Genomic DNA, 15,041 nt, shown 5'->3' on the forward strand with positions numbered 1-15,041 from the left:
TTTGGCAGAGAAGAAACTTGTCTGGGCTTTGGTTTCAGAAAGAAAAAAATGCAGTTTTGAAGCACCCTTCGAATCGTCCACTTCACAATTTAACTTCCTTAATGCGTGAAAACACAGAATAAGTGCCCTATGGAGAAGAACTTAACTCGTAAGGTTCTGAAAAGCCTGTGACAAGGCATGTTATCACTGTGCTCCTGGATTCCCACTACCTGATAGTCTAGAACTCCAAATAAAAAAAGTCACTTTAAGCAAAAATAAGTTAGAGTTCCAGTCGACCGTCTGAGCTCACAAATCATCCAGAACCTAAACAAATATTAGACTTATGCACAATTGCTGCACTTTTATGACATGACTTTTATGCACAGATACCAGTTTCAAAATCTGGTCAGTGAAAACTTAATCAGAGAAAGAACAAATCAGAAATCCAACTGTGTCATGGAAAACAATGCAAACAATCCTTAAAAGATGAGAAACTAAGTAAATCCTGTAATTCCTTTCCTTTTTACCATTCCACCAGATGACATTTTCCACTCATGCCTGCTCCCCAAGACATCTGATTTAATTTTTGATCCACGATAATTTGGCTGGAAGCAAATTTTAGATCTCAATACAAATACTTTTAAATAATGGTTTGGTATAAGATGATCACATATTTTCTGAAGTTTGAAAAATAATTATAGGCAAAGAGCCTATTTTGACACTGACAAAACTACAGTTACTACTGTATGTAACAATGCTGTCTGCAATGAGTACGTTTTGGTTGGCAGGCAGGGTCCAATATTTAAGCATATTAAACAAACACACACTGTCTAATGGTAACAAGATGCCAGGGAAAAATGATCTGGCCACTAACAGGATGCTTGCTCCCCACCTCACATAAGTTTTTGCCATTTCTGGTGATTTGTCATGGATTTTTTTACAGATGCCAGCAGCCTTGTGAGACCTGGTATTTTTAATGAGAGAACGTATTTTGCACTAGCCTTGTACACAAAAGGAAACAGAATAAAATTGCTTGTGAAATGCTCTTCTGATGGCTGAGCTCATCCTGACAATAATTTAGTGCATTATACAGTCCAAGACATTACCAATTTGGAACTGCAGCCAAAAGAATTTGCTCATGTCAGCCAAGGGCAGCAGTAAGAGAACAAGAATGGCTTCTGTGTACCTGCAAAGAGAAGAAGGTTGGACAGTATTCCCATTCCCAATGGAACTGTGAATGTCTGGACGTTGATCAGGATCTACTTTAATTCCATTGCATAGAGTTGTACAGCACGGGAACAGACCCTTAAGTCCAACTTTTCCATGCTAACCAGATATCTGAAATTAATCTAGTGCCATTTGCCCCATATCCCTCTTAAACCCTGATGAGTCATGTATCCATCCAGATGCTTTTCAAATGTTGTAATTGTACTGGTTCACACCACTTCCTCAGGTAGCTCACTCCATTCACGCACCACCTTCCGAGTGAAAAAGTTGCCCCTTGGGTCTCTTTTATAACCTTCCCTCTCACCTAAACCTATGCCCTCTAGTTTTGGACTCCCCTATTCCAAGAAAAAGACCTTGCCTATCACCCTATCCATGACCCTCATGATTTTTTAAACTTCTTATAAGATCATCCCTCAACCTCCAACACTTGAATAAGCCTTAGCTCTGCTCCCTATAACCCTCCAACTCCAGCACCATCCTTGCAATCTTTTCTGAACCCTTTCAAGTTTCACAACATCTTCCCTATAGCAGGGAGACCTGAATTGAATGCAGTATTTCAAAAGTGGCCTAACCAATGTCCTGTACAGCTGCAACATGACCTCCCAACTCCTATGCTCAGGCAAAATAGATTGTTGACACACTCTATCTTAGTTCACACAGACCCTGCATTGTGTTCTGTCATTCATAGGTTATCAGGACCAACTCCATCTTCACTGCATAGTTAACAAAAATCAATGTTAGATTTAAAACTGCATTTTGTTGTTGACAGTGACATGTTTGTATCTTCTTGTGAATAAATGTTTCATAGCTTCTCTGTGGAAAGACTATGGTTATATCCCCTTATCCTAAATGTTTCTTTCTACTTACTGTTTTACTTCTTTTAAATCATAAAGCTTCATTTAAATAATTTATTCATCTATATTCTTGGGAATAGCAACCTTGATTATGTAACCTCTCATCTTAATTTAACCATTCTAAATTTTGATGAATCTTCAAAATACCAATGAAGCCCATCTCTGATGCAGTGCCAATAAGCCAAGTGTGATATAACCAGTCTTTCCTAAAGCTGTAACAAATTCTTCCCTTTTTTTAAGCCCTTAAAGTTATGTTTATTTGTACCTGACCATTACATTTTAGTGAACTGTATGCACAGATCCCTAAGTCTATCCTGGCCTCCATTGTTCTGGTTTTTAGCATTCATTATTCATTCCTGAATGCCAACCTGTCCAGTGACATGATGGAAAAACTCAAGAATGGTCTTCTTTGAACCAAAACTGCATGACCTCGTGCCAACTTGTAATTAAATCCATACCTCAGTTTTGCTCATTCATTTAATACATTTATGTTTCTATGCCACCAATCCTCGTGACATCAGAAAACCTGGGTGTGCGTTTCTCTATTTCGTTATCTAAGTCATTAACAAGGAAGTCTCAGCAAACATCCTTGTGGGATATAACTACTCCAGGAATTCACAAACTATGAATTGCAATCCTCCCCAATGGTGTCACCAAGGGTGACAAGCAATCTTGAGATTCTAGTGGGACTCTATCAGACCCATTGGCTCAATTCCACAGAATGGGCAGATATTGAATCCTAGGAATACTTTAACCAGAATAGGAGTCAGTTACAGTTTGGAAATTGATGAGTGCTGAAGCTAAAGGTAACACAAATGCTACTCTTAGTACAGTCCCTGTCACTTAGGGTTCAGGAGAAGTCTCAAGGAGCAGTGGGTACATGTCATGGAGAAAGGTTAGGGCTAAGAAGAAACCTTGGTTGCCATTGATAGCTGAATGCTGCTGAGGGTGGGGTGAAGGTAACTGCAAGGAATGTTTGCTTAATGCAGCTGAAAAAGATTGAAGCTTAGGAAAAGTTAAATCAATGGCTGAAATTGTGCCAGTAATGAGATGCTTGGCAGTAGTCTTGGAGTCAGGTTTAATTCAGTTACAGGAGAAGAAATTGAATTTCCAGAATAGGAGCATCATTGAGGCAGCCTGAGTCAGAGAAGCTTTGAAGGCATTTTCAAAGCTAAATCTTAGAAAGGGAAGAAGTGGAATTCCTTGCAAAGGAGTCAGAATTTTGATGAGATATGATGCAGTCCTTTTGACTGCCTCAACCATACAAAGTGTGGGGAGTTCAACTACAGTTTGTTTGTTAACTTATTTTCATTCTGAATGTTAGAAGTTACATTTATTTGGATTGTTTTGCTTTTCTAACCGAATACTGTAAAGTTTAGGTTGTTTTGCTGCAAAACTATAGAATCTTGCGACCTTATTCTCTTAGTGTATTAAGCATTTCAAACTGCATCTACTTTAAAACGGAAACATTACTGTTCCCAACTGGATTGTAACATAGATTTACTGTTCCTAACTAGATTGTAACATAGATGTGGTGGTCTTGTCTAGAATCACAACAATATCTCTTTCCCTTCTTTGATTTATATCCAAAGAGACTGAGTGGGGCATTGGGTTTGTGGCCCATCCAAAGGATAGCCATCGACATAATAGCTTTTTCTAAGAGTGACATGGCTAATCCTACTTCCCTGTCTTTAGGTGTTGCCCTATAAATTTTTTTTTTGCTCATTTAATTAGTTGATTTTCTTTTAAAAACCACAATTGAAGCTATCTCAACCACACCTAGGGAGTACATTGTGAATTCTAACCAGTTACTTTTTCCTCATGTTGACTTTGGTTCTTTTACCATTCACTTTAAATCTAGTTCTCAACCCATCTGTAAACAGAAATACTTTCTCCCCATCTTGCTTATAAGTTGAGCACTTCTCTGATATGTCCTGTTATATTAAATCAGAAACAAAGTACATAGGAGCAGAAGGTTGCAAAGGGAAAGAGAAAACAAAGACATGTATTTATATATTATTTAATGACAATAGGATAACTTTTCTTTTTTCTACCCCAAGGGGTGTTGAGATTATCTTTGATTACAGGAACTAAGTATGGTTTCCAAAAGCTCTTTCTTCATTTGCACAAATTTGTTTATTAGATAATATAGTTGCGTAATATTTTGTACCTTCTGTATTTTTGGTGAATTATTTAAGTGTTTTTATCTTTAATTAGGTAACCAAAAGACTGTATATATCATCAAGTCTTAATGCGGAATCTGCTGAAACCCTCACTTATGCCTTATTTAGCTTGAGACTTGACTATTCCATCACATTCCTGACTGGCCTTCTTAAACTTGAGGTTATCCAAAAACTGGTGACATGATTAAACTCAAAACAATTTTTTTCCCCTGTCACCCAGGTTTTCACTAACCTAAACTGACTCCCAATTCAGCAATATTTGAAAACATGGCCGAGAATTTTTAAATCTCTCTAAGGTCTCACCCCTCTCTTACAATGCAATTTCCACCAACTCCACAAGCCTTCAAGATATCTAGTTCTAGCCTCTGGTGTAGCACCGATTTTAATTATGCCACCACTGGTGGTCAGCTCTTCACTTTTGTAGACCCCAGATTCTAGAATACTCTCCCTACACCTTCTGTACCTCACTTCTCTCTTTTAAGACCCCACATTACAATCTCTTTCACCAAGCTTTTGGTAGTATGACCTGGTATTTCCTTCAGTGGCTGGCTATCATGTGTTTCTTTTAAAATACCCCTGTAAAGCTCCTTGGAACATATCAGCACATTGAAGGTTACATATTTGTGGCAAAAATTGAATTTTAAAAGACTGAATTAAAAGCTAGCCTAATGGTGACCATATAACCATCGTCACGTCACTTGTAAGAAACATCCACCTGGTTCACCAACCTCCTTTAGGGAAGGAAATCTTCTGGGCTTACCTGGTCTGGCCTACATGCAATTCCAGACCTACAACAACATGTTGACTTTAAACTGGCCATTGGGCAAGAAGGCATAGCCAGCAACACCCACATCTTGTGAATAAATAAAAATAGCTCTTTTTGCCTTCTAGTAGCTACTTTAGCAAGACCTGCTTAAGACAGATCATTGATTGGAGGTATCAAATGGGTGGTGGCCTGTTGCATTATTTATAAACAGTAAATGATATTAATAAAATGAAGCTTCCCATGTTTTGATCCTATGGAATTATTCTCCTAATTGCAAAAGCGCCAATTAAAGAGTAGAATTTTTTTAAAAAACTGTTAAAGCTAAAGTGAATCACTTTTAAAACTTTTGGAAGTGTGGTGTAAACTTTCTGTAGGCGCAGAAATCCAACATAACTGGTTTGTGGTTCTTCGGTCCCTTTCCAATGTCAATATCTTTGTTCGGGACTTGGAACTGGAAAGTGAGTTTTGATCAAAGTGAAAAATTGCTGCAGATCTAGGTATCTCCAGCCCTGTGCTACTGCCAGAGGAAAAGGGCATAGATTGAAAGTCTGAGTGACAGCAATGGTTTCAGTCCAGGACCAGAAAACAAAGCTGCCCCTTACTGCAATCCAACCCAGAACGAGCCTTGGTCTGGTTGGGTCTTGGAATTCCCATCCTTGCCAGTCTGGAAGAGTGGAATGAAGAGGAGACACAGAATCTGTGAATTGAGAAGCAACTCTTCACAAATTGTTTCTCATTTCCCTCCTACGTATAGGGGTGACTTTTCCATTGGTTGCTCCTCTAATTGAAATTTCACAGCTGTTTAAGATACTGAAGGTGAATTCACTCTTTTTTCCTCTCATTTTGAACACCAATTGGACTTCCTAAAGTGTTTTACAGCTGTGTAATTTAGGAATATGACCGCTAATTTGAATACAGCAATGTAATAATGACCTGGTTATCTGGTTCTGTGATGTTGAAGTGTAAATATTGGCCAGAATACTAGGTCTCAGTCTCCTGCTCTTTGAAACAGTATCATTAGATTTCCTGTACAGCCAGGCCCCACTTTACTGTTTCATCCAAAAGACAAACATCATTTCTTGCAATATAATACTGCAGCGTCAGCCGTTAGCTTATTGCTCCAGTCTTTCTCAGATTTCTGACCAAACAGTGAAAGTACTATCAGGTTTTATAAACAAGTGTCATTAAGCAAGTAGGCAATACTATGACAGATGCAAACTGTCTTTAGGTTAAAAATGAAGTCAGTCACGTAACCTGTTCTGAACTATGCCTGGCATTGTTCAGAAGTGAGTTGGCTGATAAAGAAGGTATATAAGGAAATGGGCCAAGTCCATGGGCAAGTGTTGGAGAATGGAATGAGAATAGTTAGGTGAAAAGAACAAATGCTAGAGATCACAGTGTGTCAGGCAGCATTTTAGATGGCACTTCATCAGAGCTTCATCTAGACTTCAACAGAGTCTAGATGACACTTCATCAGAGCTCTGACCCACGGTGATCTCCAGCATCTGTATTTTTTCAGTACAGAAGTCCAGTAGTAATTTGTTCCTACACTGAGAATAGTTAGGTGGTTTTTTTCATCTGGCATACACTTGATGGGCCAAAAGCCCTTTCCCTGTGCTTTAGACCACTACGACTCTTTGGTTAGAATCATAGAACCTCTACAGTATGAAAACAGGCCATTAGGCTGAACAAATCCACATCAACCCTCCGAAGAGCAACCCAACCAGACCCATTCCCCTACCCTATTACTCTACATTTATCCCTGTCATAGAACGACCTGTTGCTTTTCTGGGAAGAAGGTGTAAGGTTTCCCACTTAGAGACAATGGCAGTGGCATCTGTGATGACACTAGGTATCCTGTAATTACCAAAGGCCCAGGAACGTGTTGAGAATGTCAGACTGTAAATGACTATGCTTCAGACACTCCATTTGATTCCAGGATAGCATAGAGATGAGAATAAGTAATTCCTACTTCAACCTGGATATAAGGCCCCTGTGATTCACATTGCGATGAAGGTGGATTTTGAGAAGGGAAGGGTGCAGAGGAAGCAATTTTCAGATCAGGTTATAATCTTGAAAATATCAAAATTAATTTGCCTGGATATAGGAGGCTCAAAGTCCCTTTGATTCACTGTGCAAGAATGTGGGTGGGAGCTCGGACTCAAATTGGAAACGGGTCAAATATATGAGGAATAAAAACAAATGGAAGATTTGCTGGGTGGTATGAAAGACAGAATTTCTAGGAAAATTCTCACCATGAAGATGGTTCTGAAATTTTTTTAAAAACCAAAAGGTGAGAAAAGAAAAAATCCCCTCAGGAGCCAAGAGTTGCTTTGACTGCTTAAAAAGACAATGTTACACATATCAATAAAGTGGTACTTTTGGTCATGATAAATGTAAAAAGAGGAAAATTCTGTTCCATAGTTTGAAACATAAGATAACTTCAAAAAATGGTGTCTGGTTAATGGTGCTTTTACTGTTTGTTACAAATTAAAATGTGTAATCTTGTTGTGCCATCCTTTTTGTTATCAACTGGAAGTTAGATATTTTTGTCAGCATTATTTATGGGGACCATAAATTTAAACTATAATGTTTACTATCATTTCAGACTCAGCTTTCAGCCATTTATTATCTTAAAGTTCTTCTTCTTGACTGATTTTGATAATCATTGAGCTGTGCTCTACCAAAAGGTTAACAGCTTGTGGTGGGGGGTGGGGGAGTTGGGGGGTGCAGGAAATAAAATTGACACAGAGAGAATCACTGAAATAACTTGATAAATGTAGCATGATGGGTTATAAAAACAAATATTATCCACTGGAAGAACAGCCATGTTTGGCCTGCTTGCCCTACTGGCCAAACCACAATTGCACAAAATGGGGAATGAATCAAAAAGTTACACTTGGTCACAGCAATCTCTAGTTTTTCTACTGGATATTTTTATGTTGCTCATTCACAGTAACTAATTATATATCCATAGTCTTTTGGTATTTCAATACTGCCAATTGATGCAATCCCATTTTTCAACGATTGAATGTTCTGAAACTTTGAATGGATTAAAATGAACTGCATATAATTCTGAATAAAACTCAAATTAACTTATTTTATTAAAACACATGGGACTGACAACAACTCTACAGGTATTCAGTGGAATACCACATCATCCCCACTCATTAGCAAAAACAAATCCCAAACCAAAATGAAACAAAAACCGCCCAATTATTTATAACAACTTCAACACATTTGTTGCATCATACTGACTCACGGTTTACCGCATTAGTTCACCTTTAGTTCTCAGATTTGATAAGTCAATATAAAAGCAGTGAATATTTTCTTTATAAGTGTCTTCTTTAATAATCAAGTATTTTGGTGCTTGGATCATCATGTGGTATGCTGTAATGTGGTTGTTTCCAATTCAGCCACCTTGAGCCAGCACACAGTCTGAAATTTGCTGATGAGTATAGCAATGGGTAAAACAGCTGCTGACAAGAATCCATGGTGTACAAGTCAGTTTGTCCATCTCTGAAAAAGGCTTCATGACATTTATCAAGATTCCACACATTGAATGATGTGGATGTATTTTTACTTTGCTAGTTAGTATTGTTAACCTGAACAATACCAGTATCAGGATTGATTACAAGTGAATGGATGTTGCATATATGACCCAAAGAAATTCAACGACACAGCTTTCTCCATTGCTCTCAACTCGAGATCAGTTAGCAAGCCACCACTCTTGTTGACGTTAAGGTTAATGGATTCAAGTCTTCAGTGTGTGCAGCTCTATGTAGAGAGGGTTCAGAGGCACTACGGTGGATTTTGGGTAATGAATGTTGCAATAGTTCAACGGAAGATAAAATCTGTAACAATTTCAGAAAGAAAACAATTCATTTAAAAAGACAAATCAACCAATAGCACTCCTAAACATGTTGAGTAAAAAATAATTTATCTAACTTAAATTACAGGAATGGCAATTTAAATAAAATCGTGGTTAGAAACAATTACTCATTTTAGCTAAATTCTCACAGTAGGATTTAATCAGATTCTTTGCAATAATTATTTTTAAGAAAGTTTTTGTGACATCTGAGTGCTGTAGGAATGCTTTGTCCAATTAACTTGGTTAGAAATGCCATTTTCTTCTATAATCTAATTATTACTTAACCTTGATGTTATTAATCATCTCCTGCATTTTTGGAATTCTGGATGCAGAATGCAAAGCGATTATATAAGGTGAAACCTAAACCTTCAGAGTCAGTCAATCCACTCAAGCCTACCTGTGGGAATGCAAATTAACAGCCGAAATTGAATCCTTATGCCCCAAGGCTATTTACACTCATCCCCAGCAAAGCTCAGAGCCAGCCTCATCCCTAACATTTAAAGTCAGAACTAAAATCAAAATGTTTGTTACATGTAAAGTTTACAGCACATTGAACAAATAATGAAATACCCAAAAGTATTTTCTAAAATTAACTTCAACTCGTGGAGGTCCAAATTCAATTTGTTCATAAAAGACAAAATCAATACATGTAACCATTTCATTACAAGACTTCATACAGGAAAGGGAGCTAGACAAATAAAAGTTAAGTACTGCTGGAGATCCAAAATAAAAATAAAAAGTGCTGGAAAAACTCTGCAGGTCTGCCAGCATCTTTTGGAGGCAGAAGTAGACTTATCTTTTTGAGTCCAATGAATCTTCTTTAGAGCAGTTCCAGAGAAGTCATTGGACTTGAAATTTTAACTGTTTCTCGTTGTACGGAAACTGCCTGACCTGCTGAGTTTCTAAACACTTTCTGATTTAAGGGAGAAAGAATTGAGTACTGATTTTTAAAGGGAGCAGTAATCAGCATTCTGCAAAAAGAAGTCAGAGAACTGAAACAGCTCTCAAAGTCAAAAGTGACATCCCACGTGACTGACAATCGTACATTTTCCATCCTCATCCTTCAAAACCTAAAAGCAGCCTTAGACTGAACTGATCACACCGTTCTCCTTCAACACCTCACCATTCTGCTCATCCAGTTAGATGGAACTGTGTCATGCGATTCTCTTCCTACCTATTCCATCTGTCTGAGAATCACTAGGCTTTCCCTCCTGTTCCCTTAACATTACCTTTGTTGTTCCAAAAGGTCTATCCACGGCTCCTTCCTATTTCTGATCTACATGTCACCAAGGGGTTGCATCATCCAAAGACATGGTGTTAGTTTTCACATGTACACTAGTCACATCCTGCTCTACTTCATTAGCACTTCTCTTGATTCCAAATTACTGCTAAATTATCTGACATTTGTACTAAGTTCAAATTTTCTCCAATTAAATATTGGGAAGAATGAAACCATTGTTTTCAGTCCCTGTTCCAAACTCCATTCCCTAGAATCAACTCAGTCCCTCTTCATGGTAAGAGTTCAAGGTTAAGTTAGTTGTTTGCAATCCTGGTGTCATTTTTGACTGAGATGAGCTTCTGAGCTCTTTTGGCCTCAGTGTTAAGACTGCTATTTTGACCTTTAAAAGATTACTTTTTTCAGTTCATCTGTTGCTAATGCTCTCATGCATTGCCTATGCCCAGACTCCATTATTCCAAGATAATCCTGGCTGGTCTCCCACGTTCTATCCTTCATAAATTTGAGAATACCCAAAACTGTAGCCCATGTCTTAACTCACACCAGATCCTGATCCCTCATTTCCCTGCGCTCACTGATCTGCAATGGCACCGGATCAAGCGATGACTCGGTTTTAAAATTCTGATCTAATTTTTAAATCTCTTCATCTTGTATTTCACAAGCATCTAAGACATCTGTCGTCCTCTAATTTTCATCTATTCTGTGTTCCCAATCATTAATGGTCATGCCTTCAGTTGCTTAGACATTCCCTCCGTACACCACTCATCCTCATAACATTGACTTAGGACACTCCTTAAAACCTACCTTTTTGACAAAGCATTTGGATATCTGACCTAAATTACCTCCTTTGGGCATATTCAGTTTTATAATGAAACAGCTGGGGATGTTTCATTATTTTAAAAGGACTATATAAATCGTTTTTACTAGAAATAAAATCTGTCCTGTTGAGAGTGATAGAAGGAAGAAGAGTAAAAAAACTGGAATATGATTTGGGATTTTGATCATTTCTCCAGTACTTGATATGCAAGCTTCTATAATTTGTTTGCAACATGGTGTTTTCCATGTCCAACTCTTACTAGATATTTAATTGAAATGAGCCATGTTTAAATGATTTCCTAATTACAAAATAAATAGTTGATACAGGTATTCAGCTTAAGTAACTCCTATAATAAAACTAAGAACTATAAGTACTGGAGGTCTGAAACAAACAAAGACAGAAATTGCTGGAGAAACTTAGCAGGTCTGCCAGCAACTGCGATGAGAAAATAGAGTTAACATTTTGAGTACATTCCAAAACCTGTTCTGAAGAAGGGTCATTGGACTTGATGCTGCCAGACCTGCTGAGCTTTACCAGCAATTTTTATTTTGTTTCTGATTCCCAGCATCAGGGTACTGGTTTCATGTAGGGTCTTCACAATTCAAGAAGAGAATTCAGAAGAGCACTCAATTTTTTTTCTCATAATGCCATCACATTCAATTAAGTTGGTGCATTTTAATTTAATGCCTTTAAATAATTATGTCAATTTGTGAATTCCGATTTTTTTTCTTTTTATTTGAATAACTCCTACTCTTTCTGGAAATCTGTTTAATGCTAGTTCTGATATTAGTGCTGAATTTACTCTTCACCTATGTAATCTTGTTAAATTGTCCTGGCTTACTTTGAGGTAAAGCACTGCATTCATGTTTTCTACACCATTTCATAGAATCATAGAAATGTACAGCAGGGAAACAGACCCTTCGGACCAACCTGTCCATGCCGACCAGATATCCCAACCCAATCTAGACCCACCTGCCAGCGCCCAGCCCATAATCCCTCTAAACTCTTCCTATTCATATACCCATCCAAATGCCTCTTAAATACTGCAATTGTACCAGCCTCCTCCACATCCTCTGGCAGCTCATTCCATACACATACCACCCTCTGCATGAAAAAGCTGCCCCTTAGGTCTCTTTTATATCTTTCCCCTCTCACCCTAAACCTATGCCCTCTAGTTCTGGACTCCACGACCCCAGGGAAAAGATTTATTCACCAATATTTTATAACACTTCTCTCTTCAATCAAAGAGATTACATTTCAGTGTTCATTCAGTCCAAGATTCAATGATTAACCCAGAGACTCTTCTCTGGATTCCCTCCAAATAATTCTCTTGTGTTTGAATGATTAAAACAGCAAATAATTCTCAAGATTTCACCAAATTACAAGTTGGATATAACCTTTCCATGTACTGATTTAGTTTTAGAATTTAGTTTGCTCAGGAGGAAAAGTTTGCAAACCTGTCTATTTGCCTCTAAAAACTAATACAAAAAAGAAATATGAGGCACATCTTATTTCTTTGGTCTATTATCAGTAAAGCAGCAGCTGCTCTCCATATCTTTAATCTTACCTGAGGAAAGAGGGGTCGATCATCCTTATTTCTGTTCAAACAGTTTGCTACGAGTCTCTTCATTGTTTTGGGGCAATTTTTGTAGAGTTTACTGAGGTCAGGTGTTAAAAATCCTCGTCCCACCATAAAAATAATCTAATCACATGAAAACAAAGGTAAATACAAATATTAAAATTGTGTTTAATCAATGAGTGAAAGAATGTAAAATATATTTACCAAAAAAAATGCTTAATTGCAAAAATAAAGTGCTGAAAATAAAGCAAAAGATAAAAATCTTGAAAATAGTAGGCTTTGCAGAAGTGGAGAGTAAAATAGAATGAAAGTTTCAGGTTACTGTTTAGCAGACTGAAACATTAGGATTAATCTTGTCGAGGGGCAACAGTACCTCAGTCACCTGCTGGAGAGCCAGCAAGAGAATGCATCACCTCATTTTGGGTAGGTCTGCTATATCTTCTTCCATTCTGGCATTGAACAGCTGGTCATCTACTGTGATTATGGTCAACATGGAATAGAAGTTCCACCTCCTAAGAACTGTCAACCTCTGAATATTGAGCAATACTTTGAAGGCACAGGAGGCCTAGGATTGTTATAGCCAGTTAGCTCAATTGGATGGACGGCTTGTTTACAATGCAGACTGATGCCTACAGTGTGGGTTGAATTCCTGCAACGGCTCAACCTCTCCCCTCCTTGAGAAGCAATGACCCTCAAGTTAAACCACCGCCTGTCATCTCCTAATGGGTGAGTTTCCCCTACAGTCTGGTAAGATGGATGGACATTGCTGGCAAGGACAGGGGCTAGCTCGCAACAGACCTCCCATTTCCCTCAAGCAGGCACTGAAAGCTATTGAATGAGCGACCACTTGGAAGCACACAAACTACCATGGACATGTTTGCTGGTTGTGAACCGACTGTTCACTCCTGAGTTATAATGAGCAGCTATGGGATGAGATCCTGCAGTGCTCATTAATTGCCCACCTCAGATCATCAAATATGAGCTGGGCAAGATCAGCTTTCCTGACACTTCTCACCATGGACTTAAGGTGGAGGCAGGAAAGTAGGAGGGACCCAACCACCACTCAGCAAACGTGAGGACTGTAGATGCTGGAAACCAGAGTTTAGATCAGAGTGGTGCTGGAAAAGCACAGCAGGTCAGGCAGCATCCGAGGAGCAGGAAAATCGATGTTTCAGGCAAAAGCCCTTCATCAGGAAACCCACCCAACCACTACTCTCCCACCAGATCAACATACAGACTAAAAGCAGAATTGGGCCCAGACTGTCATAGACCCTGACCCCGATCATCTTTCAGACCCCACCATGGAGGGGGCACAAGACCCTGCCTATTAGCTCCATTTCTCTCTCCGTAGGTGCTACCAGACCAATTGAGCAGTTTCAGCATTTTCTGTTTTTACTTCAGATTTCCAGCATCTGTACATTTTGCTTTTATATTTATGCTTTTATTAATGTTTTGTTTATATGACTGGTGGCAATGTGGAATTCTTTTGCTGTCATTTTTGATTTACCAGTGCCCAGTTAACCATGTAGTCACAAAAGGGTTTTGTTCCAATTGGTTACAATATATCTAATCTTATTTCTAGAGATAGATCATTTCAATAACCAAATGTCTATATAATAACTCAAATTAATTGCAACCCAATGTATCTCTGTACATTAATTTGCATTCTTTTGTTGTTTTACATACAGCTTTAAATGATATTGAATCTATTGTTATAGGGCTCAGTAAAACCCCTTGGGCTTCCAAAACCTGGAGATATTTTCCTACATGAGGAGGTACTATGTAAATTCAGGTTTATTGTTTTTGAAATTCTGTCTCATTGCAGAGACGTGCAGTTGCAGGAATAGCATTCACAAAATTGAGACCCACATTCCATGTGTGTAGTTTATACAGCAAATTTTATCATTTGTTTTATTCATTCATAACATGTGGGCATTACTGACTGGTCCAATTTATTGTCCATCCTTGTTACAACTTATTACAACTTGGGTTCACAGCATCATAAAATTGCAGCTTTGAATTTGGAAAGGCATCAAAATAGTTCATTATTTTGTTGCTTTGAAATTAAATTTTTTTTTTGTAAGGAAATTGGTAAAACAGATGCATTTCCATGAGGTAAAATGCCTGTTGTAGTACCAAATCATGCAGACTGGTAGATTCCAATGATAACTTCTAAGTCTCTGCTAAGTTAGATAACTTCAGTCAGCACACCAACTGGAATTCTGAAATTGGTTTCAGTTGCCCAGAGCAGAAGCTTCCTGAACAAATGGTTCTGATCTTTTGCAAACTCCTACTGGAAGATAACATGACCACACCTAGCAAAGACGTTCCCATGCAATTTACTCATGAATTCTGGCCATCTTTTAGGCTTTTGACATCTTTAAAACCGTACACTTCCAACACAATTAAACAAGATTCATGGCGTATGCACCACAAACTGCAGGTCATTGTTGCTACATATCCCTGCAAAATCACATGTTGAGTCATCATCAGAAAGCATTTTGTTACTGGGGGATGAAGGGCAGGGG

General features: G+C 38.2%; 1 protein-coding gene across 1 annotated transcript in view; it reads right to left on the reverse strand.

The window, feature by feature from the left end:
• Positions 1–8,089: 8,089 nt before the first annotated feature.
• raf1b (Raf-1 proto-oncogene, serine/threonine kinase b) overlaps positions 8,090–15,041 on the reverse strand; it is a 101,931-nt gene continuing 94,979 nt past the window's right edge. Inside the window, exons 16-17 of the mRNA XM_060835539.1 lie at positions 12,502–12,636; positions 8,090–8,863 (exon numbers count right to left, since the gene is read on the reverse strand). Coding sequence (XP_060691522.1) covers positions 8,723–8,863; positions 12,502–12,636 — 276 coding nt within the window. The 3' untranslated portion in view covers positions 8,090–8,722. The remainder of the gene's footprint in view (positions 8,864–12,501; positions 12,637–15,041) is intronic.

This window comes from Hemiscyllium ocellatum, chromosome 14 (genome assembly GCF_020745735.1).
Source record: "Hemiscyllium ocellatum isolate sHemOce1 chromosome 14, sHemOce1.pat.X.cur, whole genome shotgun sequence".
NCBI lineage: Eukaryota > Metazoa > Chordata > Chondrichthyes > Orectolobiformes > Hemiscylliidae > Hemiscyllium > Hemiscyllium ocellatum.